Source organism: Physeter macrocephalus, chromosome 6 (assembly GCF_002837175.3).
Source record: "Physeter macrocephalus isolate SW-GA chromosome 6, ASM283717v5, whole genome shotgun sequence".
NCBI lineage: Eukaryota > Metazoa > Chordata > Mammalia > Artiodactyla > Physeteridae > Physeter > Physeter macrocephalus.
The window spans coordinates 47,088,312-47,115,659 of NC_041219.1; the positions used below are offsets into that span (position 1 = coordinate 47,088,312).

At 47.0% G+C, this 27,348-nt stretch overlaps 1 protein-coding gene across 1 annotated transcript in view; it reads right to left on the minus strand.

Moving 5' to 3' along the window:
* Positions 1 to 27,348, minus strand: part of EFCAB6 (EF-hand calcium binding domain 6) — a 239,175-nt gene that overhangs the window by 46,426 nt on the left and 165,401 nt on the right. The window contains 3 exon segments of the mRNA XM_028490698.1: positions 1,287 to 1,442; positions 6,134 to 6,325; positions 15,047 to 15,165. Of these exon segments, the coding sequence (XP_028346499.1) occupies positions 1,287 to 1,442; positions 6,134 to 6,325; positions 15,047 to 15,165 (467 nt within the window).

Below are 27,348 nucleotides of genomic sequence, written 5' to 3' on the forward strand. Positions count from 1 at the left end.
TGAAACAAGAACAGGATGCTATAGAAAAGGAGTATTCTGAGAATAAAAACAAGTTCTGGTAATTAAAAATATGGTAGGTATGATTAGCAGAGACAAAAGTCTCAAAAGAAGGGTTGTGAACTAAAACTGAGGAAGTGTCCCAGAAGGTGGAGCAAGAAGAAAAAGAGATGGAGGACAGGGAAGGTTTAAGATATAAGGAGACACTCTGGGTGGCTCACTAATCAATAACGACAGGAGGCTCAGAAAGAAACAAACAGGAGAGGAACTCTTTAATAAAGTAGATCAAGAAAATTTCTGAGAGTTGAAGAACATGAAAAGGATGTCCAAGAAGACGAAGCTGACAGATTAGCTGAGGTGTCTGAACATACTGGAAAGACATTTCACAAGCTGAGGTGAGTTGGGGGTTTAATTAGTGATAAGAACGACATAGAAACTGAGCAAACAGAAAAAAATATTTTTAACTCCAGGGAAGACAGAATGTTCTATGGGAAAAGAAAAGTGATCAGCTAGTCACAATAATAGAAAGCCTGAATATTGAACTACACCAAACTGTGACACAGCAATATGGGGGGGACAACGGAGTAAGTTTGCGTGTGTCTCCACGGGGTGGTGGAGGCTGTGGGGTGAGGTGGTTGGTGCTTATGTGATGGGTGAAAAAGAGTTAAATCCACATCTTCCCGGTAGGAAGTTGATAGACACTGCCTAGAAGTGAAAAATCAAGAAGTAGCTGTATAAGCTTGTCACTTAGAGCTACTGAGTTAAGTACCAAAAGATATGAATTAAAGCATTGGAAGTGATTGACTCTGGGGAGGAGATGGGGAGGATGGCAGGGCAGGGGGCTGCTGTTTTTAATAAGCCTCGCAGGACGACTTGACTCCTGCCCAAGTGCATGAATAACTTGGGTGAAATGAAAATAATGTTAAAAAAGGATGATTATGCTGCTGAGACACACCAGGAAAAGTTATGGATTTGTCAAGTTGCTTTCTTTTTGCTTTGAGTTGACTCAAACCCATTAGAACGTAGCCCAGCCAGAAGAGTATTTGAAGATTCATTCATTTTTTTTTTACATTGAGGTCACATTGGTTTATAGTATTACATAAGTTTTATGAGTACAACATTACAGTTCTACTTCTGTACACAGACAGAGACTGAGTTTTTGGTGGCATGGAGGTTAGTTCAATGCTGAAAGGCTGTTTGAGTGGACGGGAAAAGAAGAGATTCACGAAAGCAATGCTACAACCTGATTTTCAGCGCTGTAAGAAACGTATTGCCTCATCATAGAAAACCTGTTTAGAAGATCGGCCAGCTCCTCTTCCTTCAGAGAACAGCCGCACTCCTGCAGCAACTTCTGCATCTTGCATAAGGATATGTAGCCATTTTTGGATTTATCTAGTTTGGTGACTGCTTTGCTGATATCTTGATAATGGTCCTTAAGCCTATCCCTGAAAGAGAATGCATTTGAGACACACACTAAAACCGGGAAAACAAATAATTTCTTTAAAGCAAGAGTTCCATGATCATTCTAATGTGATGATTTGATGATTCATCTGACAACTAATTTTGAAGATGCTTTGCAGCCTTGATGTAACATTTACATTGAAAGGTATTCTGGAAAAAAGTAATAATCATTTTTATCATTACCATTTTATTATTATTATCATTAGCAAAACCATGTTAGAGGAATTACAACCTTGTCTTTTTACTAGAATGGGTACTTTAAAAATGGAGCCAAGCATTTAAAAATACAGTGATATCACAGACACGGGAAATACACCTCCGTCCTCTTGATGAAGACTCGTTGAGCACCTATCACGTGCCAGGTACTGCTCTAGGTGTCAGGATACACCTAGTGAATGAGAGAGGCCTCCCTAGAAGAATTTACATTCTCCCTGGGGCAAGGCCAACGATAAACGGAAGGCAACAGCGCCCTGCACAGTGGGTCAGGGGTTAGCTGAGCACCCGCGAGCGGGGCTGAGAATGCCCCTGGTAGGGGGGGCTGCAATTCCCAGTGGCGGGTGCAGGGGGACCTCACTGGGGAAGGTGACACTTGAGCAGAGATGGCAGGGAGGTCAAGGACCCAGTGGGGATTTACCCCTGGAAGACCTCTCTGGGCCCAGGGCCAGCCAGCGCCAAGGCCCTGAGGCAGGAATGCGGGAGCAGGAACCAAGGAGGGCAGAGAGTCTGGTCAGTGAGCGCTGACGGGGGGCGGGGGTCCAGGTCCTTTGTTCTTAAGAAGCGCAGCCCATAATTTGCGTGTATCAGTCGGGAAACCAGAAGCTGTGCTGTCTTCGTGTACCTTCTCCCATTTATTTTCCTCAACAGCCCTACAAGGGAGGAGGGTAACTATCATCCCCGTTTTATAGGAAGAAGATAGTGCCGGCTCGTGCGGAGTCCGGGCTCGGCCAGCGTTCCTCTGCTGGGACGGAGACAGCGTCCGGCTGTAACTCCTGCTTGTGCTTGAGGGCTGATTTTCTTGGGAATGTGTTCAAGTTTCTGATTCAGTCTTTCAGGAAAATTCTTCCCAGACTTAAAAAAAAATTACTGATAAGGGAATAAAAAAGTGTGGACATTTTTAGGAATAAACAGTCTTACACCTGACCTACGGGGGGTGGGTTAGATTCCATAACCTCGCTCATCCAGGTCCCAGAAAGCGCTTCGTACCAAACTGAGCGCTGTGCCTGTCTGACTTGAGCTCGGCTGTGAGGTTCTTCCTCAGGGAAAAGGATATGCCAGAAACTCCAAACACGAAGTCTTTGCTGGTAATTGTCTACCACCTCCGATATGTATTTGTGGATACATATCCACAAATTGTTCCTCGAGCGTGCCTGGAAAAAATAACCCATAGCAACAGAGAAGTCAGAAATCAGAAGAGGGGAAGGTGAGGGCATATCTGGGGGGAGAGGGAGCCTTGGACTCCGAAGCTACGTGGGTCACCGTCTCCCTCCCCTGCTGGCCTCTGGTTCCGAGCTGGCTGGTGTGAGTCTTCGAGAAGCTGATAAAAATGAGCCGCTCTAACTGCCAGGGGAATGTATCCCAAGAGCAGCAACGCCCTGGATTCCCTCACAGGTGTACTTTGAACTCAGTCCCATCCTACAAAATGATTACTTGTGATCACAACTATTATATTCCACTTAATCCTTCAAAATGAAGGCAAAAAAAAAAACCACCAAACTTTTTTTGAGATACATATTTTTAGAAAATTGAGGCGTTCAGTATTTCTTGGACTGGTTTCCAGGCAGTAATTATTTCCCTCGTAGGGTAAATATGTGCTCAGCATAAGTGAGGATTCGGAGCTCTGATCACGCCACGCTGCCAAGCAGAACCCGCGTCAGCCCACACACTGTCTGGTCTGGACAACGAGACGGAAGCCCGACGAGGGCAGCGCAGGGCCGGCGGACGGCCGCAGAGCCCCTCTCACGCACAGCCGGGCCAGCACGCTGGCGAGAACTGGGCCGGACCCTGTGCAGCACGGCTGGTTTTGCTCGTGCCTCGCGGTTTGCATCTGAGAACAGCCGGCTGAGCTTCTGCGGCTACTTCACTATTGCTGGTCTGACTCTGGAAAATAAATATGGGTTTAGAAAAGGATTCTTCGGAATTTTTTAAATGTATTCAGGCCACTTCAAACAAAATTAAACCTCTTAGATTTAAGAGGCAAACATAAAATTTCAGTCCCTTGAATGAACACAACTCCTGTTTCTCAATCTTCTCAAAGCTTCAGTATAAATGAGGAGGTTAAAAGTCCTGGAAACACTGCATCTGACGGGTTATCTGGAAGACCCACTGACACCAAAATTGAAAAGTGGGCCATCCCGAAGGGCAAAGTGACTTGACAATTTCGCAATCTGACATCTTTGAGGAAACAGAAGCCGGTCATGAATTTTTACGCATCGGGCTTGTCTTCTTTGGTAAGAGAGCGTGACGGTGTCAGGGGACCGGGTGAGCGTGAATCCGTTTTCGGAGCTTGATGATCTGAAACGCTTCGTCCAGTGGCACGTAGCTCTCCCAGCTACAGATCCACGATCGCACAATAAACGGAAACAAGAAGAGAAAGAACGTGCGGACGATGCCGAGGATGTGAGATCTCTCCCAGAGCCTCATTACTCACAAGTGGCAGGAGAGAGGGAAGGGAAGACACGTGTGGGTAACGAGGCCAGCCCTGTCTGGGAAAGATAAATTCCACTTTTTCGTTACTTTTATGGCATATTTGATATTTATACCGAGCTTGCACATATTTTTACTTGAAATTTCACCAACTCCATTCTCTGCCTTCGGGCTTTATAACTCAGTAACTTAGACGTCATTCAGGGGTGTGTTCAAACTGCCCTCCTCTTGAACCCCATTTAGCCATTACATTTCATCCCTGTGTGCTTGGAGTGCTTCTTTCCTCTGGGGATTTCTTTAGCAACAGCTCATTCGCTCATTCAGAGATGACGGGGACAGAGAGCTGAAGTGACAGACAGGAGATGGACAGACACACAGATGAGGGTGCCAGGGAGGTAAGCCTCTGGAGCGGGGAGCAGGGTCCCAGGCCTGGGAGTGCTGGTGGACGGCCACCCAGGGCCGAGACTGATTGAGAAAGTCTGTCCCATCACTTTAGGGTCACATCAAATGCGGCAAAATTTTCTCCTATGTTCCTTTTTTAAATTGAGGCATAACTGACATATAACATTATATTAGTTTCAGGTATACAACATAAGGATTTGATATCTGTATACACTGTAAGATGTATAGTTACCGTCCATCACCATCCATAGGGTGAGAACTTTTAAGATTCACCTTCTTAGCGACTTTCAAGTACGCAGCACAGTATTACTAACGATAGTCACCTCGCTGTACATCACATCCCCAGGACCTATTTCTATCATAATGGAAGTTGTGCTTTTTGACCCACTTCGGCATCCCACGCTACCCTCACCTCTGGCAACTGCCAATCTGTTTTCTGTATCTATGAGTTTGGTTTGTTGTTGTTTTTTTTAAAGATTCCACATATAAGTGAGATCATATGGTTTTTGTCTTTCTTTGTCTGCCTTACGTCACCTGGCATAATGCCCTCAAGGTCCAGCTGTGTTATCACAAATGGCAATATTTCATTCTTTTTTATGGCCGAACAATATTCCATTGTATATGTATGTACCACTTTTTCTCTATCCATTGTTTTAGAATTTTAAAATATGGCACTAGTGACTAGTTTCATTCGTGACTACTTTTAAACTTTGAAAGGAATCACGCACAGTCCCACCAGCCAAATACAACACGGTACCTTCTGTACAGCATCTGTGGACAGGCACGCACATTCGGTGTGGTTCCAATCACGGTACACAGACTGTTTATTTATTTATTTACTTTGGCCACACCACGGGGCACTTGGGATCTTAGTTCCCCAACCAGGGATCGAATCCGAGCCCCCTGCAGCGGAAGCGTGGAGCCCTAACCACTGGACCGCCAGCGAAGTCCGTATACAGACTGTTTAAAACTTCATTGCCAATTAGCCTTCTATCACAGACATTCCCACAGTGTCCGAGGTGATGGTTGAAACTGGCACACACCGCCTCATACTCCTTGGGGCCACGCTCTGTAAGCCAGGCCCTCATCTGGGACTGACAGGTGTCCCTTTGTTGCTGCTGTGGAAAACAAACTGCAAGTCATACCTTCCACCTGCTACACTGCTGGCCTCTTCCGCATTATTTCTTTGGGATACAGTCCCCAAAGTTGAACTGCTGAGTTAAAGAATGTGTCTGTTCCTTCATTCATTCACTGGACAAATACTCACTGGGTGCCTACTAGGTGTCAAGCACTGTTCTGAACCGGGTAGAGACAGGCATGTCCTCGTGGAACCTGCCTTCTACTTGTCCACAGGAGGGGCCAGGTGCTTAGGTTAGTAAACACCTAAAAGGTTCAGTTCTCAAGGGTGACCTGAGCGTGTGACTGGGTAGGCTGGGGTAGGCTTATAGCTCTTTAACTCCTTTGTAGCTTTGTGACTTAGCGCCGATTTCTAGAAGCTACAGCAGTGAACGAGTATTACAATTTCACGACAGCTTTGCCAGCACTGAGAGGTACCACTTGAGAACAGCCAGTGCTGCAAGGGTCAACGAGGAACGGACGCCGGCCCCTGGGCCGTGGGCCGCAGACTCACCTGGCCGGCATGGCCTTCTCCGTGCGCTGCCTCTCCTTCATCTCTTCTTGCACCTGCTGTGGCCTCGTGAAATGACCCATGAAGTTGAAATAATCCTCTGCGTAGGGCTGATGAGTATCCGCTGAATAGTTAACCCCCAATTTCTGTACAAATTCTTGGTAAGTAATGTGCCCTCTTCCCTCGGTGTCGTACCTTTAAAGACAAACAAACAAAACGCTCAGCAGTGCGAGGTGCTCAGGGCTTTAACACCGTCTGCACTCCGTCTGCCTGGTTCCTCACACCCGTGTGCTCTGCAGGCCCGCAGCACCGGCCTCCCCGGGGGTCAGGAACGCAGGATCCTGAGCCTTAGCCCGGACCTGAGCTGAACCTGAGCGATCCATAGGCTCATCGGTCAACAGGAAGGTCACCTCACACAAGGTGATCTCGGTCCACCCCAAGAGAGCAACCAGATTCATCCTCTGTCATTCTGTTAGAAATACGACTGTGACCACGGAAAACTAAAACCAACCCTTCCGTTCATTCAGCGGTCTTTTATGGAGCACCTACACGCAAGAGGAGCTATGCTAAGGTTCCGAAGAAAATCGGTCAAAAAGCATATTCAATCGTAAAACTCAAATAAATGAATGCCACTTGATTCCAATTCCCCATTCTCTCTTTGAAGAGATGCCAATTACATACAACCAATGAGAGAGACTAGTAAGGAAAACAAGATAAGAATTATGTTATGCACCTTTTATGTCATTTTCTATTACTGGGATTTTTCTAAATTGTAATTCATTTAAACAAAGGCATAATGGAGGGTTTTTATCTCCCAACATCATTCAAATAGAATAGAATTACTTCAATAAAAAATTTTAAGGCAAATTGCCAATTTTCTTTAAAGAGAAGAAGCATTTATTTTCACGGAAAGATCTCGGTCCTCCTCTAACCGATAACAATGGCCATTTCCGGAGGTGCTTTTCCCAGATGAACTCAGCGTTCCGAGGGCTGAGGCGGTATTTGCACAATGTCCGGGGCTTCACGCTGCATCCGGCTGCTGTCGGTGCCTGTGGGACGGAGCCAGGCGCCCCGGGCTCTCCTGTGTGAAGCAGGGCCCCCTCTGCTCTCCGCCGCCCACCAGATGCTGCAGGACCACACGCTGGCCGCAGCCCCTGCCCCGGGTCCCCTGCGACCCTCCCAACTGAGTAACGACGAGGAGAACGGATTTATCTACCCGACTTTCCTGTCCTCAAGGGCTGGGGTGCTGGGTGGAGGACGAGGGGTGAGAAGTTCCCGAGGCCCCCCTGCCCACCCCTCCCTCTGCGCCCGTGGGCCTGCAGCCCCCCTGGGCCTCTCATCTCACCTCCGCCTGCCTCCCAGCATCCAGGCCTGCTTTCATCAGGGCCTCCGTCCTAGAAGGTGAGGAGAATCCCCTCCTGCGACGGAGGGGCAGGGAGGGCGGCGATGTCTGAGACGCCAGCTCACCGGCCTCGAGACGCCGGCCAGGTCCTGCCAGCCACCCACCTGGGCTCGGTTTCCTCGCCTGGCCTGCAGCACGGAGCGGGGGGGGGGGCGGGGGGGGCGCGCTCTGAGACCTGCTGGCTCGAATTATGCCCCCAGTGCTGTCGTTGTTACTAAGGACTTGGGAAGCCCTTCCAGACCTTTCCAGGCGTCCGTTATTAGTACGACCTTAGTGCCTGCAACCCCCCAAAGTACCCTTCTACCTTTATTCAGTGAATTCTCCTTCTAAAACAAAACAAAGCAACCCACCCACCAGAGGAAGCCCGAGGCTTGCAGTGGCTTTATGTGCCAGGCGGCACGAAGGGCCAGTGCCTCTAGCAAACGGCTTCTCCTACTGGTGACGAGACAGCTGCAGGAAGGAGAGTCTAGTTCTCCTTCAGTGCACCTGGGAAGGGGAGGGTTGCCATTTCTTGAGCTCCCAGGGCGATCCCAGGGCCGTGGGTCTTTCCCTGAGCTGCATCGGGCCCGTGACCAGCCTGCTGCCACCAGAGTGCTGGTGTGATGCAACTCTATAAAGACACCCCTAGAAGAAAGCTCCCCAAGGGGGCTCCCCACCCCTACAGGGGGGCTCCTGAGAGAAAGTGCACAGACCACCCGCCTGACGAGCAAGGCCTGGCCAGCAGGGCGTCTCTTCTGGGAACTCTCTCTCGTCCTGAGGCAAAAGCACTGTATCGCCGCCTCCCCTGGATCCCTGTAGCCTGTGGTGAGGACCGGGGAGCGGGGTGAGGGCGGGTGGAGGCTGGGACCAGGGCCTGGTGTTTGCCGCTGCTATTTGCCGCCCAAAGGCTCGACCACATCCCACCTCTGCTTCCCCCGCTTGAGTCCGGGTCTTCCCTCCCTGCTCAACGGTGGGTTTCTCGAGGAGAAACCATGCCTCGTTGATCTTGATGGGCGAACCCACAGTTCCCAGCAACACGCCTCGCAAAACTTCCTTATCGATACCTGGCTGCTGAGCAATGACCATGAAGGGCCCGTGTCCCTAAGGAAGGCCTGCCATCCCCGCGGGCAACGCTCACCAGATTCCCAACAACAAACTCTCAATCGTGACACTTGAACTGAATGAAGAGACACTTCTTAATTACTTCATTAATAAAGATCATAAACATTCTATTCGCATCTCCAAGGAACAGAAGACCAGATTGCACAATTGCAACTAAAATATTGTTATGAATGTGAATAATAAGAGAGTTAATTCAGCTTACATAACCTCACCCTTCATCATATAATCCTCTGTGTCACATTAAAAAAAATCAACTTGCCTGTAAAGGTTGAATTTTAAAAGGGTTCGGAAACAGATGTGCCAGGAAAAATGTGCACATAAACAGAGGACCCATAAAAACTCCCATTTGCATATGGCAGTGGCCACTAATTTATGATATAATCAGATTACTCTGCCCATCTATTGTACACACAGCCATTTGGTTGTACACATGATCTGAATATGTTCACATCGATTGCTGTGCTGAGAAAGTCTTACTCTTTCATGCTCAGTTTAGCACTTGATCCTTACATAAATGACAGAAGAATCTTCCAGCACCACTGACCCCAGATTTAGAGGGTCTGGTGCAAGCCCCACTGACGAGCCAGGCCCACAGTAGAGGGAGACGTGGTCCTTCTGCAGCTTGGACCAAGGGATTCTCTCAGGGACCATCTGTGAGGGCGGTCCGATGGCTCAGAGAGCTGCCCTTCAGAGCACAGAATGTCCAGCTGCCTAAGGGGGCAGCACCCAATGGCACATTCAGCCAGTCCTGGTGGAGCCACAGATTAGACACCGTGGGCTCCAGCCCCATCCAGGGCCACAGTCCCGCCCCTACGCTCCCCAATAAGCGGCGGTCTGGCCTTGGATGAAGCCACGCCAGAGATGGGAAACCCGCTCCTTCAGGGACTGCCCCGTGGAGTTCTAGACGATGTCAGTCACGAAGACGTCGTTCATGCGGAGCTAAGGGCCTGTCCGGCTAGTCCCTCCTTCATGTGCAGCTCTTCTAACTCATCCCCGACCATCACGTCCCATTCGATCCTCTCTTTTCTGAACTGTTCCCTCAACCTTTTCAAATCCTTTCCCACCCAGCGGCTCTCTTTGTCCAGGTGTTCCACCAGCATGGCACGGGGTAGGTTCTTTCTAGACACTGCCTTGGTTGAGGCAACAGAGGTGACCCAGCTTCACGTTAACCAAGACTCATATGTCTTCCCGAGAGCCAATGCCCGTGACACAGGGACTTTTTAAGAGTCTTTGCCGTTTATCTTGGAATGCTAATATACAACTTACCGACCCAAACAAGAAATGTGCATAAATTGGGCATTAATTATCTCCCGAACATTCTGCCAGGTCTGCGTGATCAGCTGGTTATACACGACTGGCATCTATACGCAAGCTTCCCAGGCTGCTGCTGTCCTACCTGAGTCGTCTGTGCATTTTTATAATACACTGGCTTCACAGTTTTTCAGCAAAGTTGGTTTTAGATCTAAAATAGCAGAGTTCTACCCAATGAAACGAGGCTACAGAAGGGGCTCAGCACACTGATTGCCCCCGAAGGGCATGCCCCCCAGGGCTCTGTGCCCTGGTCCTGGGGTGCCCTGTGCCCGGCGGGCTCTGGGTCTCAGGCTCTGCTGATGGAAGCAGCATCCTTCCTCTTCCGTCCCGGGGACCTCCCACTCCCCCGGCCCTGGGCCTCTCTGCTCACTAGGAGCCCCTTTCCCCACCTCCGGCTAATGACTGTTTCTTAAGACTCCACTCAGGCATCGCACCTCCTGGGGGTCTCTCTCTGAACACCCACAGCCCGGGCTGCCCAGCCTCTCCCTCCTGGCATGCAGCTGCTGTCTTCCCGGCCGAGTCGTGAGCAGCCTGAGGGTGGAGGCTGCCTTCATCTCTGGAACCCCAGAATCTAGCACAGGGCTTGCAACTTAGAAAGTCTCAAGAAAATCCTGCTTAATGATTGCTCCGATGAAAGAATGAATGAATGGATGGATGGATGGATGGATGCACTTTCACCTTGTAATTTATTCTCAGCAGTCTCTCCAAAACCAAACGCATTGCTCCTGAAACCTCGTGCTAAAAGATCCTGCCTGGCTTCAGTTACCAGGTTTCCTTTCGCAACGGCCTCCTTCAGGCTTGACGGTTGCGTACCTTTAACCCTCAGTGAGCCAGGCTCGCTTAACACGCACGTGCTCCCCACTCTGTCCGCCCCTGTGCAGTTAGCTGGGGCCCCGGCCCGGCCCTGGGCCACGGGCTGTGGGCAGAAGTGTGTCCTTCTGGGCCGAAGCCCGCCGAAGCCCGTGTGCGGTCCTGTGCTCTGCAGGTCCCGGGGGACCCTGCCGAGGGATGAAGCCACAACTGGAAGCCAGATCCCGAATCATCACTTGCAAGAGAACTGTCCAGAAGAGCCGCTAGACATGCTAGACTTTGTGTGAATAAGAACTAAGCATCCATGTGCCAGGTCCCTGAGATTTGGGAGTTGACGCACTAATTTACTTCCAGCGTAAACGAGACCTGCCAGACTAACCCGAAGCTCTGAAAGACTGCACTTCACAGGTGCTTCATAAATGTTGAGTGAACAATGGATGCTGACGATGTTTTGTCTATATTCTCCCTATTTTCTAATTCTGTGTTTTTGAAAGAGCTGAGCGTTATTTTCGTACTCACTTCCAGCTACCCAATTTTGGCGGGCGCTTTCGTCTTCTCACTAGCAGACCCCAGGAGCTGGCAGAGTGTCACGTTGGCCCCAGCTGCTCCCTGCCTTGCCGGGGGTCCCTGTCACTCCCGCCGGGTGGGAGAATGCCCCTCCCCCTGCACGGGCAACTGCAGGAGGCTCCTGGCGCCTGCGCAGCCTGGCGCGGCCACCACCTTGCCGCCTACCCCTCCTGCTTCGTAAGGCAGGCGGGGACTTGGAGGGAGTGGACCAGGGTGGGTCAGGGCCAGCACACGCTGAGCCCTTGAGAGGAGCAGGCCAGGAGGTGGAATGAGGGCGAGGAGGGCTAACCGAGATCATGGAAACGCCTAGAAAATGGATGAAAAAAACCACACCACCAAGTTTAGCATCTCTGCCGAGTGGGGTATGGCTGCTTTCTTGTTGTTGTCTTTTCTTTTCCTTTATGCGTCTCTGGATTTTCTGAGTCTTCTAAAATGAGTGTGCATTAATATTGTAATCAGAAAATAATTTCAAATCTATATGACCTTTTTGCTACTAACTTTTAGGCTTATCTACGCCAGGTGCCCTCTTTGTATCATTTGGTCCCCATTGCCATCCCATTGGAGAGATGACTGAAGCTCAGAGAAGGTGAGCCACTGGCCCAAGGTCACACAGCTCAGTCCGGGCGCCATGGGACAGGGTGCAGGCCCTCAGAGCACAGCCCTCAGCTGCGGGCTCCTTGGCCACCTCAGGGCGTCCTCCTCATTTCTGTGCATGCTCATCAGACAAATCCAAGGAGCATCTTACCTCGTCACTCAGCCTCTTTCCAGGCTGCTAAAGGCGACTTTTCGCTCCCTAAATCTCTCTCACGCCCGTCACTTCCGTCCCAGTGCTCCAGGCACCACCCAGGGAAGGTCACCCCATCCTCTCGCTCAGAACACCGAGACAGCCCTGAATTCACCTCTGTGCCTCCTTCCCCGTCTCTCGCAATTCACCCTCCTCCCCGTGGCCAGAGTGATCTTTCTAGAACGTGGGCCTACCTCCATCTTTCCCCACTGAACACTTGGCCCTCAGGATGGGGTCCCCACCTTGTCCTGCCCTTCACGATGTGGCTCAGCTGATGTGCAGCCTCCCCTTCTGCCTGGCCACCCGGGTGAGCCGGCAGCCCTGGAATGTGACACAGCCTTTGCCCTTTGGCTGGACGTTCATCTGGTGGCTCTCGACCCCGCGCTTGCCCTTTGAACATCTTCTCAGCTGCCCCGCGGCTGCGCCCAGGGAGCTGTGCCCTTGGAGGTGGGAAGAGGGCAGGGCCAGGCTGTTCCCAGGGGACCTCCTGTCATGGCTCCGTGGGTCTGGCTCAGCAAAGCAGTCGAGGTTCCCGCAGATTCCGAGACAGCATGAGGAGTGGAGGCAATTTCCTGGTCTCCAAAAAATACCGTCTCCCCTTTGCCCTGTAGTCGCTGGTGGGGAGCAGCTCCCTTATCTCTGTGTAACCTCCCCCCTTGCTCTTCCAGCCCGGGGGGCAGCAGCCTCCTGGCCTCTGAGTAACAGGGCAACCCCCCTTCAGACTTCTGGTCCCCCCAGCCTCCCTTGCAGGGGTGCAGCCATCAAGGGATGCTAGCCAAAAGAATTTGGGCAAAGTGACGGCCATGTTTCCAGGCCTGGTCCTTACAAAGCTGACCAGAGGGTCCTCTGTGCTCTGTTCCCTTCTCTGCTGGTAGACACATAAGATCCAGGGATGGTGGGACTCCTGGTCCCCGAATGACTGTGGGCAGAGCTCCCCAACACCCACACTGAATGGTGACCTCATTACGGGGCAAGGCCCTGGGACGCTGGCCTTGTTTGTTACCGCAGCCAGCCTACCCTGATCCGTACACCGCTTGAGCTAACTCAGCGGGGCAGAGTGAGGCACAGAGAAGCTAAGTAACTTGACAGGGGCCACACAGCTGTAAGGGGCGGAGGCACGTCTGGCTGCAGAGCTCTCAGCCACTCACCATCCACGGCAACAGCCGGCTAAACAAAAGTAGATGAAATTCTCATCTCAAACAGTTTTCAGCACAGGGTGGATACCTGTGTATTTAATCATGCTAATACGTGTATAGAGAAACTTTAGCCAAAAGCAACAGTGAGTGTCTCCCTCCCATGAACATGGAACCTTGCTCTGTCCCCCATCGGGAAGAGGGCTAAGCGTGCTCTCCTTCCACACGGGAACCCTCACGGGGACACCTGACTCCTACACCCCTCATTCTTGCAGCTTGCACCCAGCTCCAGGGCTCGTCCCATCCCTCCCTGACGGAGACCACAGTCTCCAGATGCCCACAGCCCGCCAATCCCTTTTCTGAACTGCTTCCTGACTAGTCTTCCTAAAGCATGGCTTGACCCACATCACATTTTGTTGTTTCCCAATGTCTCGTTAATACTGCCAGAAAGGCAGGACTGCGGCCAGGTGGTCAGCCTCGCCTTTCCTTTCTCAGCTTGGAGCCCAGGCACTGCTCGGAGAACGCCTCACCCGTCCTCCTGCCCCGTGGGTCAGGCAGCCCTCCTTCCCCATCTGGACCTTTAGAACAATTTCAAATTCTCTCCCACCCTGACAGCCTCCTGCTCTTCCACGGCCCCCAGCACCCCTACTTTTGTCTCCCTTTCTGCTCGACATGTCCCTCCTCTGGCATTTATAACAGGCGACTCTGCACCCTGGTATTGGGGTGAATGCTTCCTGCCCCCCGACAGCTCCCCAAGCATCAGGATCTCACAGTCACCTCGGCATCAACCAAAGGTCTACATGGTGAGAGCGCCACACGTTTGGCCGCTGCACCCCATCGTCTGATTACTCAGATGGACCCACTGATCTAGTCCATCAAAAGACAAAATGGGTAGGGAGACCAAATTGTCCCTGAGTTGGAACTGATCTAAAAAAAAAAAAAAAAAAAAAACCAAGGATTTTGTAAGAACTTCGAGTTGCTTTTCTAAATTAGACACAAAACAGCCCACCTAATTCTAAACTCAGCCAACACTGCAGCTTTCCCCTTTGAATAGATGAAAAGCTGAAATACTACATGAACTGCTCCATGGGCTTGCCTCTGAGAGGACATGCAATATTGGGGTATGATCCTGGGGGGATGCAAGTGGCAGCTGACATATAATGAAGAAGGAAGTAATTCAAAGACAGATCTGGAACTTGGAAATGGACCGCATTGTTACTGCACCTTGAAACATCTACACAGGGAATGTTGTAACTGGGGGCCTGGTTCAAAAACAGCTAAATCTAAAGCACATTTTGAAAAATGTAGTCAATATTAAGTACTATTTTCAGTTTAAGACACCCTTGGGAAACCACTCCAAGTTACCAAAACTTTGGTGATTTTCTTCCAGCAAATTACTGATCTATAAAACAATTGGGCAACATTGATTTCCATCTTTAGGTGATGGGGAGAGACCGCTTTTTGCCTTTACCCATTGCAGATCTGTCTGCTGAGCTACTTGGATTAGAGTTAAGTCTTTGGGGAGGGACTTAGTTTCTCTGAAACAGTAAAAGGATGTGGTTGAACTCCCGGTTCCTTGGAAATGCAAAACTCTCAAGTCTTATATTTAATATTGGTGACAAGTGTTTACCTGGCTCCCCGTGTTCCTTGGCCAGCCTGTTGGCCAAGGCTTCTTTCCACGGGGGAACAGGACAGATACAACCATAGGAAAACCATTCCTGGTCCCACCTGACCCCTGAGGAGTGACGAAAGCCTGGTGCTGAATTTGGCCATCCGGAATGAAAAGCCAGTCTTCAGATACCACTCACCTCATCCAAAGCTTCTCACACTCTCTGGGTGTGAGGGGAATATCAAAGCTGTACAGCGCGTTCTTTACATCCCGTCGTCGAAGAATGCCGCTGCCCTCATTGTCGGTTTCGATAAAATTCTACAATATTCCAAGGCGGCATTTAGTAACACACAAAATTGCTCAGACAGTATACAGGCTTTTCAATAGTCAGTATCTGGAACAATCTAAGACATTTTTCTCCCACTCCTCCTGCTTAAAAACCTTTTAATCTATGTCCTAGATATCCTCCCCATTCTTCTAAAGAAGGTGATCGAGCAAAACACGAACAAGTGTTAACATCCTAGAAGGGGCTTATTTCTGGGTAATGAGTGGTCTCAGGTGTGTGGTTTGGATTCTTCTCTGACCAACAACTTGGGATCAAACACTATTAGAAATAAGAGTCAACCAGAGCCTGGGAAATGAGGCATAGCCCACACTGCTTGAGGTTATCATCTCCACGACGCAGCGAATTTGGCTGCCTGGCTGTCAGAGGGGAAATGAGGGACGTGAGACTCTGGCTGTTGTGACAAGATGGTATGGTACCATTTTAATATCCCCGAGGGGTGCAAAAGGCATCTGGGGATTTGTCACCACAGACTAGAAGAGCAGGTAGCACAGGGCGCTCGGCTCTGTCTTAAATCGTTTCCAAACAATAGCTCATTCGCTCCTCCCTCTAATACACTGTGAGGGAGACACAGTGGGTCCATCTCCCAAGCCCCCTGCGAGCATCATAGCTAATGGTGAAACCACGAAACATTCCCTGTAAGATCAGGAACCAGGCAAAAGTATCTGTATTGCCCTCCATTCATCACTGCGCTGGGGGTGCCCGCCAGTGTAGACAGGCAAGTTACAATTGTTAAAAGGTGTCAAAACGGGGCAGCGAGAAATACAATTGTCATTTATTCACAAATGACATGACTGTATACAAGAACACAAGGAATCCATAAATAAACTATTACACTAAGAAGCTTTGGCAAGGAATCTGGATTCTGTATCAATACGTAAAACCATCCACATTTTTATATCTCAGACATGGAAAATGAATTTTAAAAAATAACATTTACAGTAGCATCAAAAATAGAAAGTTTGAGGAACGAATCTTATAAATGATTGTAAGACTCCTACACAGGAGTGTCTAAAACTTTTCTTAAAGATATTTTAAAAGATCAAAATAAATGGAAATACAATGTGCTCATTAATCGGAAGGCTCCATGGACTAGAGATGTCATTTCTTGCCAAACTTCCCAATAGTTTTCTTTTCTTTTCTTGACAAACTGATTCAAAAACTCTCAGAGAACAAGGAGGCAGGACTTGCCAACCAGCTAATTAAGATGTCTTACTACGTTATGGGGACTCTAAAGATGTGGTATTGGTGCCAAGATAGACAAACTGACCAATGAACCAGAAGGAGGAGCACAGAAACACCCATGGGCGTTGATGCAGGACAGTGGTGACGCTGCAGATCAGTGGGGGGAAAGACGGACTTTGCAGTGAATGGTGCCAGGACAACTGGATCTCCGTACGGAAGATGGGATTGGACCCCCACAGCATATGACACATGACACTTCCAGTGCTGATGTCAAGACCTGAATGTGAAAGGTGAGGCTGTGAAGCTGCTAGGGAGATCGTAGGAGAATATCTTCATGACTTCAGGGCAGGGTTTCTTCCACAAGAACTTTAGGGAGTAGTTAAAAATGTGACTACATTAAACGAAGAACTTATATTTATCAAAAGATACCATATAAAGAGGGTGAAAACAGGAGAGGGTGTGGCCACGATGGTGGAGTAGGGAGACCCTGAGCTCACCTCCTCCCAAGGACACACCAAAATTACAGCTATTAACAGAGAAACTATTGATGAGAAAAACCAGAAGACTAGCAGAAAAGAGCTTCCACAGCTACCGATATAAAGAAGGAGCCACAGTGAGACCACAGAGTCAGGGTATAGTCAAGACCCAAACCCCGGCCACCCACAGATGGGAGGATAATTACAATTGCAGAGGTTTTCCCCGAGAAGCAAGGGGTCTGTGCCCCACGTTGGGCTCCCCAGCCTGGGGCTCCTGCGCTGGGAAGATGAGCCCCCAGAACATTTGGCTTTGAAGGCCAGCAGGGCTTACTCTCGGGAGTATCAGAAGGCTGTGAGAAATAGAAACTCCACTCCTAAAGGGTGCACACAAAATCTCACATGCTCCGGGCCCCAGGGTAGAAACAATAATTTGAAAGGAGCCTGTGTCAGACCCACCTTCTGATCTTGGAAAGCCTCTTAGAGAAACAGAAGGCACCTGGGGCTTGCCCTGGGACCATAGACACTGGTGGCAACCATTCTGGGGGAGCTCGTTCTACCATGTGGACACTGGGGTTGGCAAACGCCATTCTGGAATCCTCCCTCTATCTTATTAATGCTGGAACCTGGCCTGCCCACCAGCCTGTCAGCACCAGTACTGGGACGCCTCAGGACAAGCAAGCAGCTGGGCAGAGACACAGCCCCTCTCACCAGCAGGCCTGCTGCCTTAGGACACCCTGAGCCCACCACAGGGTCCCGGACTCATCCCCACACACCAGTGCACTGGCACGAGCTCTGGGACCAGCCTCACCATGAGTGGAAAGGCATCAGCCCCGGGACGCCCAGGGCCCTGGCCCCGACCACCAGCAGGCTGAAACATCAACTCCAGGACCCCCGCGGCCGTGAAGCCAGAGGTCCTGAGACCTGGCTCCACCCACCAGTGGGCCAGCACTAGCCCCAGGACCAGCCTTACCCACCAGTGGGCGAGCAAAAGCCCCAGGACCCCCTGGCTCCTGACCCCACCCACCAGCCCCAGGACCACCACAGCTTTTCAGACAGCCACCCTGGGATCTAGCCCCACCCACTAGGTGGGCTGAAACCAGCTGCAAGACACCTTGGACCCCACAGACAGCTGCCCCAGGATCCAGTCCCAACCACCAGAGGGCCAACAGCAGCTTTAGGACACGCCAGACCCTGCAGCCAGCTGTGTCAGGAATTAGCCCTTCCTACCAGCAGGCAGACACTAGATCCAGGACACCCAGCCCTGCAACCACCCACCCCAGAACCTGGCTTTGCCTACCAGTGGGCCAGCACTAGCCCTGGGACCCCCTGGGGCCCTGTAGTCAGAGGCCTCATGACCTGGCCCCGCCCACCAGCAGCCAGTGGCCTCTGCACAAGGCAGAGCCTGGCAACCAACCAGACTGTGGGGCAGCCATGCCTACCAGACCACCCACAGCAGTCAGCCTGACACAACAGGAGGAGCCACACAGCCCACATAGGTGGAACCCCTAGAGCATATAGCTCTGGTGACCAGAGGGGAGTGTGCTGCTGGGATGCATAGGATGTTTCCTACAAAAGGCTACTTCTCCAAGGTCAGAAGACATAACCAACCTACCAAATACATAGAAATAAAAGCAGCAAATTAGGTAAAATAAGGCAACAGAGGAATATATTCCAAATGAAGGAACAAGATAAAACCCCAGAAGAACTAAGTAAAGTGGAGATAGGCAACCTACCCAACAGAGTTTGAAATGATGATCGTGAAGAAGCTCAAAGAAATCAGCAGAAGAATGGATAAACACAGTGAGAAGTTTAACAGGGTTAGAAGATATAAAAGAACAAAACAGAGCTGAAGAATACAATAATTAACACACACTAAAAGGAATAAAAAATAACATAAATAAAAAATACACTAAAAGGAATCAACATATTAGATGATGCAGAGGAACAGATCAGTGAGCTGGAAGACAGAGTAGTGGAAATCACTGAAACAGAACAGAAAAAAAGAATAAAAAGAAATGAGGACAGTTTAAGAGACCTCTGGGACAACATCAATGTAATAACATTTGCATTATAGGAATCCCATAAGGAGAAGAGACAGAGAAAGGGGCAGAGAACATATTTGAAGACATAATAGCTGAAAACGTCCCTAACCTGGGAAAGGAAACAGACATCCAGGTACAGGAATCACAGAGAGTACCAAACAGGATCAACGCAAAGAGGATCAAAGCAAAACACATTGTAATTAAAATGGCAACAATTAAAGATAAAGAAAGAATATTAAAAGCAGCAAGGAAAAAGCAACAAGCTACATACAAGGAATTCCCATAAGGCCATCAGCTAATTTTTCAGCAGAAACCCTGCAGGCTAGATAGAAGCGAGTGGCACAATATGTTTAAAGTGATGAAAAGGGAAAATCTACAACCAAGAATACTCTACCCAGCAAGGCTTTCATTCAGACTTGACGGAGAGATCAAAAAAAATTTTACAGACAAGCAAAAGTTAAAAGAGTTCAGCACCACCAAACGAGCTGTACAAGAAATGTTAAAGGGACTTCCCTAAGTGAAAAAGAAAAAGGCCACAACTAGAAACATGAAAATTATGAAAGAAAAAAGCTCATTGGTAAAGGCAAATATACAGTAAAGGCAGTAAATCAACCACATGTAAAGCTAGTAGGAAGGTTAAAAGACAAAAGCAGTAAAATCATCTATATCCACAAAAAGTAGTTAAGGGATACACAAAACAAAATGATGTAAAATAAGATGTCAAAAACAGCAAGTGTGTGGGGGGGGGTAAAAATGCCAGGATTGTTAAAATACATATGAACTTAAGAGCCCAGCAACTTAAAATAATCACATGTATATACAGATTGCTATATAACCTTCACAATAACAACAAACAAAAGATCTATAATAGACACACAGAAAAAAAAAAAGGAATCCAAATGTAACACTAGAGATAGTCATCAAACCACAATGGAAGAGAGCAAAAGAAGAAGAAAGGAACAAAAAAGAACTATAAAAATGATCCCAAAACAATTAACAAAATGGCAATAAGTACATACTTATCAGTATTTATATTAAATGTGAATAGACTAAATGCTCCATCAAAAAACACAGAGTGGCTGAATGGATACATAAACAAGACCCATATATATGCTGTCTGCAAGAGACTCACTTCACCTCTAAAGACACACACACACTGAAAGTGAGTGGATGGAAAAAGATATTCCATGCAAATGAAAATGAAAAGAAACCAAGGGTAGCAATACTTATATCAGATAAAATAGACTTTAAAGACTGTAACAAGAGACAAAGAAGGACATTATGTAATGATCAAGAGATCAATCTAAAGAAAAGATATAACAATTCTAAATATATATGCACCCAATACAGAAGCACCTAAATATATAAAGCAAATATTAACAGACTAAAAGGGAGAAATAGTAACACAATAATAGTAGGGGACTTTAATATCCCACTGACATCAATGGACAAATCATCCAGACAGAAAATGAATAAGGAAACATTGGCTTTAAATGACACATTAGATCAGATGGACCTAATTTATATATATAAATATATATATATATATAGAGAGAGAGAGAGACTCTAAAAGCAGCAGAATACACACTCTTTTCAAGTGGACATGGAATGTTCTCCAGTTCACATGATAAGACACAAAACAAGTCTCAGTAAATTTAAGAAAACTAAAATCATATCAAGCTTTTTTTTTTGACCACAGCACTATGAGACTAAACATCAACTGTAAGAAACAAATTGCAAAAATCACAAACATGTAGAGACTAAACACTATGCTACAAAGCAACTGATGGATCACTGAAGCAATCAAAGAAGAAATAAAAAAATACCTGAAGACAAAAGAAAATGGAAATACAAGGACCCAAAATCTATGGGACACAGCAAAAGCAGTTCCAAGAGGGAAGTTTATAGCAAAACAAGCCTATCTCAGGAAAAAAGAAAAATCTCAAATAAATAACACAAGGAACTAGAAAAAGAAGAGCAAAACCCAAAGTCAGTAGAAGGAAAGAAATCATAAAGACCAGAGCAGAAATAAATAAAATACAGACTTAAAAAAACAATAGAAAAGATTAATGGAACTAAGAGCTGGTTCTTTGAAAAGATAAACGCAATTGATAAACCTTTAGCCACACTCATCAAGAGAAAAAGAGAGAGGGCCCAAACCAATAAAGTCAGAAATGAAAAAGGAGAAGTTACAACCGTCACTACAGAAACACAAAGGATCATAAGAGATTACTATGAACAATTATATGCCAATAATATGGACAACCTAGGAGAAGTGGACAAATTCCTAGAAATGTAAAATCTCCCAAGACTGAACTGGGAAGAAACAGAAAATATGAACAGACCAATTACCAGTAATGAAGTTGAATCAGTAGTAAAAGAACTCCCCAAAAAACAAAAGTCCAGGGGCAGATGGCTTCACAGGTGAATTTTACCAAAGATTTAGAGAAGAGTTGGCAATCTTTCTCAAAATTTCCAAGAAATTGCAGAAGAAGGAATGCTTATGAATGTATTCTATGAGGTCAGCACCACCCTGATGCCAAAACTAGACAAAGATAACACAAAAAAGGAAAATTATAGGCCACTATCACTGAAGAACATATATGCAAAAATCCTCAACAAAATATTAGCAAGCCAAATTCAACAATACATTAAAAAAGATCATACACCATGATCAAGTGGGATTTCTCCCAAGGATGCAAGGATGGTTCAGAATCTGCAAATCAATGAATGTGATACACCACATTAACAAACTGAAAAACAAAAATCATATGACCATTTCAATTGATGCAGAAAAAGCTTTTGACAAAATTCAACACCCATTTATGATAAAAACTCTCAACAAAGTGGGTATAGAGGGAACATACCTCAACATAATAAAGGCCATATATGATAAGTCCACAGCTAACATCACACTCAATGGTGAAAAGCTGAACGCATTTCCTCTAAGATCAGGAACAAGACAATGATATCCACTCTCACCACTTTTATTCAACATAGTACTGGAAGGCCTAGCCACATCAATCAGACAAGAAAGAGAATGAAAAGGAATCCAAATTGGAAAGGAAGAAGTAAAACTGTCACTGTTTAAAGATGACATGATACTATAGGTAAAAAATCCTAAAGATGCCACCAAAAAACTACTAGAGCTCATCGATGAATTTGGTAAAGTTGCAGGATACAAAACTAATATATAGAAATCTGTTGCATTTCTATACACTAATAATAAACTATCAGAAAGAGAAATTAAGAAAATCATATCAAAAAGAATACTATATCTAGGAATAAATCTAACTAAGGAGGTAAAAGACCCATATTCTGAAAACTATAAGATACTGATGAAAGAAATTGAGGATGACACAAACAGATGGAAAGATATACCATGTTTATAAGTTGGAAGAATCAATATTGTTAAAATGACCACACTACCCAAGGCAATCTACAGATTCAATGCAATCCCTATCAAAATACTGCTGGCATTTTTCACAGAACTAGAACAAATAATTCAAAAATTTGTATGGAAACACAAAAGACCCCAAATAACCAAAACAGTATTGAGAAAGAAGAACAAAACTGGAGGTATCACACTAACTGATTTCAAACTAAACTACAAAGCTACTATCATAAAAACAGTATCCTATTGGCACAAAAACAGATACATAGATCAATGGAACAGAATAGAGAGCCCAGACATGAACCCACACTTATATGGGCAATTAATCTATGACAAAGGAGGCAAGAATATACCATGGGGAAAAGACACCCTTATCAATAAATGGTGTTGGGAAAACTGGACAGCTGCATGCAAAAGACTCAAACTGGAGTACTCTCTCACACCATTCACAGAATAAATTCAAAATAGATTAAAGTCTATTTAATCAGTTGTAAGACCTGAAACCATAAAACTTCCAGAAGAAAACATAGGCAGTGCTCTGACATCCATCGTAGGAGTGTTTTTTTGGATACGTCTCCTCAGGCAAGGGAAACAAAAGGAAAAATAAACAAATGGGACTGCATCAAACTCAAAAGCCTTTGCACACAGCAAAGGAAACTATCAAGAAAACAAAAAGGCCACTTATTGAATTGGAGACGATATTTGCAAATGATATATTATTATAAGGGGTTAATCCAAAATATACAAAGAACTCATAGAACTCAACACTAAAAAACCAAACAACTTCATTAAAAACTGGAGTTGCAGCATAAAGTACAATAGCCAAGATATGGAAGCAACTTAAGTATCCATTGAGAGATGAATGGATAAAGAAGATGTGGTATATACACATATATACAGTGGAATATTACTCAACCATAAAAAAGAACGAAATCTTGCCATTTGTGACAACATGGATGGACGTAGAAGCATTATGCCAAATGAAAGAAGTCAGACAGGGAAAGACAGATACTGTATGGCTTCACTTCTATGTGGCATCTAAAAAATACAACAAATGAACAAACAGAACAAAACAGAAACAGAGTTATAGATGCAAAGAACAAACAGGTGGTTACCAGAGAAGAGGGGGCTGGGAGGAGGAAAGAAATAGGTGAGGGCGATTAAGCGGTACAAAAGAAATAGGTGAGGGCGATTAAGCGGTACAAACTTCCAGTTGCAAAATAAATGAGTCACAGGTATAAAAGCTACAGTGTGGGGAATACAGTCAATAACTAAGTAATATTTTTGTGGTGACACATCATAACTAGACTTATCCTGGTGATCATTTTGAAATGAACAGAAGAAAAATCACTATGTTGTGTAACAAGAACTAACATAGTGTTTTAGGTCAATTATACTCTAAAAACAAACAAACAAGCATACAAACAATTCATAGAAAAAGAGATCAGATTTGTGATTACCAAAAGCAAGGGGTGCGGGGAGGGGCAATTGGATGAAGGTGGCCAACAGGTACTACAAACTTCAGGTTCTAAGATAAATAAGTACTAGGGATGTAATGTACAACATGATAAATATCATGAATACAGCTGAATATAATGACTATAATGAACACAGCTGTATGTATAACATATATATAATATATAACACATCTGTATGTTATATACGAAAGTTAAGAGAGTAAAACCTAAGAATTCTCATGACATACAACTTTTTTTTCTATTTCTTTAATTTCATATTTATATGAGATGAGAGACGTTCACTAAACTTATTGTGATAATCATTTCACAATATACGTAAGTCAAATCATTATGCCATACACCTTAAACTTGTATGGTGCTGTTTGTCGATTATATCTCAATAAACTGGAAGAAAAATTAAATTAAAAATTTTTTTTAAGGGTGAAGACTGAACACAAACTGAGAGATGATATCTGCATCACTTGCCACTTACAAAAGCCTACTGGCCAAACCAAAGTAAGCGTTCCCACTGACCAAGGAAAGAAAGACAGACAAGCCGGTGTGAAAACTGTAAAAAAGTCTCAAGCAGGCACTTCGCAGATAAAGAAAACTGACTAATGAATAAACAAATGAAGAAATGCCCAATTTCATTAGTAAACAACAAATGCGAATTAAAACAGCAAGGAGCTACTGCTACACATCCACTGGAGGGGAAGAAAGTAAGACGTCTGAGAGTCCCAACAGAGCCCTGTGACCCACAATGCCAAAAATATTTACTGTCTCGCCCTTCACAGAAAAAGTGTAGCTCCCTGGTCTAAGATACTGTTAATATTCTATTCCTTCATCTGGATGGTGGTTACATGGTGGCGTACAATCTGGGATACACGGTGACTACACATTATACACACTTATTTAAACTACATATATACATTATACATATAATACATAAATATTATAAAACATGTATGTTAAATGTACATATTATATATACATAGTTATATACATATATTATTTTTATATTCCACTGTAGCGTCACAAATTAAAAAACAATTAAGCTTAAAAAAGTTAGGCCTGGAGGATTTCAAAGCCCCATTTAAAACTTAGAGCACATAGCGCAACAGTAAGAATGTACTTCATACCGCTGAACTGGTACACTTAAAAATGGTTGAGATGGGCTTCCCTGGTGGCGCAGTGGTTAAGAATCCGCCTGCCAATGCAGGGGACACGGGTTCGAGCCCCGGTCCGGGAAGATCCCACATGCCGCGGGGCAACTGGGCCCGTGAGCCACAACTACTGAGCCTGCGCGTCTGGAGCCTGTGCTCCGCAACGGGAGAGGCCGCGACAGTGAGAGGCCCGCGCACCGCGATGAAGAGTGGCCCCCGCTTGCCGCAACTAGAGAAAGCGCCCGCACAGAAACGGAGACCCAACACAGCCAAAAGTAAATAAATTTTTAAAAAATTATTTTAAAAAATGGTTGAGAGGGTAAATTTTATGTCATGTGCACTTTACTGCAATTTTTAAAAAGCTAAAGCATGTACAGCCTGCTGTGATCCGCCCGCTGTCTCGCACCGAAAGCCACCTGCTCTGACCCCTAGGTCTGACACAGCCCTGCTGAACTCCCCACCGTGCTGGTCAATCCCACACGTCTTTGCCTTGGTTCAGTCCCGGTATCCTCCACCTCCCCAGCACCCCTGTCCAACACCTGCTCACCTTTCAAGTGACCTCTTCTTGGTTACCCCATTATACGCAAGCCACTTCCATTGTAACACACATCATTCTTTAGAGTTCTCATTGGTGCTTATACCACAAGTCTCTTGGGGGCAGAGACCATGTCTTTATTTTTTTTGTCATTGTGTCTTTAGTACCTTACAAGGGTGCACAGTTGGCTCATAATAATGTTTGCTGAAGAAACCAATGAACTTATTTTCCAAAAACACCTAAATAGCAATGAGCATATTAAGCTGCCCCCAAATGGGACGACTCCTATGTACTTCTGAGAATGTAGCTGGACGTGCCCCCAGCAGCGCATGGCGGAGCGGGGAGCCCTGTGACTCTATGTGAAGGTCACTAGATGACTAAACGCTGAATCCTTGTTCAAGTTCAAACGCGGTTTTACTGGAGAATACGTCCTTTTGGATATCAGCAGGTCCTGTTTGGTGAATTCCCAACAGAAATGCGGCAGAAGGGAGACTCCACACCTCTGGTCACCTTCACCATCTCTAAATGCTGGGACCCAGAAGTGAAGAGCAGGGTTGGGGGCACCAAGTGAGAACACCCGTCTCATCACCAGTTGGTCCGGTGGAAAGCCTGCTGATCTTATTTAGGTATTATACTTTCTGCCGGTTTAGACTTCAGAACTAATTCCGTCAGTGCTTTAGTCAAAATAAACTGAGAGAGTGGCAGAGATGTCCCCATGCGCAGGGTCATTTAGTCCCGTGGGGGCCAGTGAGGTGACACGATGCTTGATTCTGGACAAAGCGCGTCCTCTCCCCGCCAGGCTCAGTCCTCGAAGAGATGGAGGAGGTCTCCGCCCGACAGACGCAAGGCTCCTGGTTTAGCAGCACAGCGCCCTGGGGTCCCCAGGCCTCCTCCACACATGGTCTGGGGTCCCGCACGACATCAAGGATGAAGGCGGCTACGAGAGGCCGTGGCATCGAGGTGGAGCGAGAGTCCACACTGATGCGGAGGGGGTCACCCAGCCAGGAGGCCGCGGCAGGAGGGGAGGGGCCTGCAGGGTGCTGTGGAGCCGGGGCTGGAGGCAGAGGCGTTTCAGGAAGGATGGACTGAACAAGGCAGAAACAAAGACCTCCACAGCCTCTGGCCACTCCCAGCGGCCTGCTCCTTTCAGCGCCCATCTGCTTTGTTAATAATCTGTCACCTCCCCTGGTTCGTGAGCTCTGCCAGGCGGGAGCAGACAGGCCTTGGTACCACTGAACCCGGGGCACAAACCCCTGCGCAGTGAGTCTGTGCTAAGTCAAAGCGGGGTCGGATGAAGCTGCGAAGGGCCCTGGCCGTGGCCCTCGGGAGCCCCTGGGGTCAGACCACAGGGCGGGGCTGTTCCCAGGAGGGGAAGGAGGGCAGGGCAGCTGAGAGGGGAGGCACGCTGGGGAGAAGGGGCTTTTTCTTAACTAGATTTGAGGGAGTTTGAAGGCCAGAGAGAAGCAGGGATGGGGCGGGCACGCGGGAAGGCGGTCAGGTGGCCAGCTCTGCCCTCTCCCTGGCTGGTGCTGCTGTGTCCTGTGTGGCCGCTGCTTACAATCCAGAGCTTGCCCTGCACTCCTCGACCCAAAGGCCTGATCTGGAAGGCTGGCCCGGCCTCGGTCTGTGTGACTTGCCGGCCTGGGCTGGCACAGTCAAGGCTCTGAGGCAGCCCGGGTGCTTAACAGGACTGAAAAGCAGGACTTCACATTGGGCACAGGCCAAGACAGAGCAAACATACATAGAAAACGACCACATGAAACAAAGTGGAGACGTTCTTCAGAATAGTGTGTAATGCAGTATACAAATACTTTTTATTTATTTATTTATTTATTTATTTTGCGGTACGCGGGCCTCTCACTGTTGTGGTCTCTCCCGTTGCGGAGCACAGGCTCCGGACGCGCAG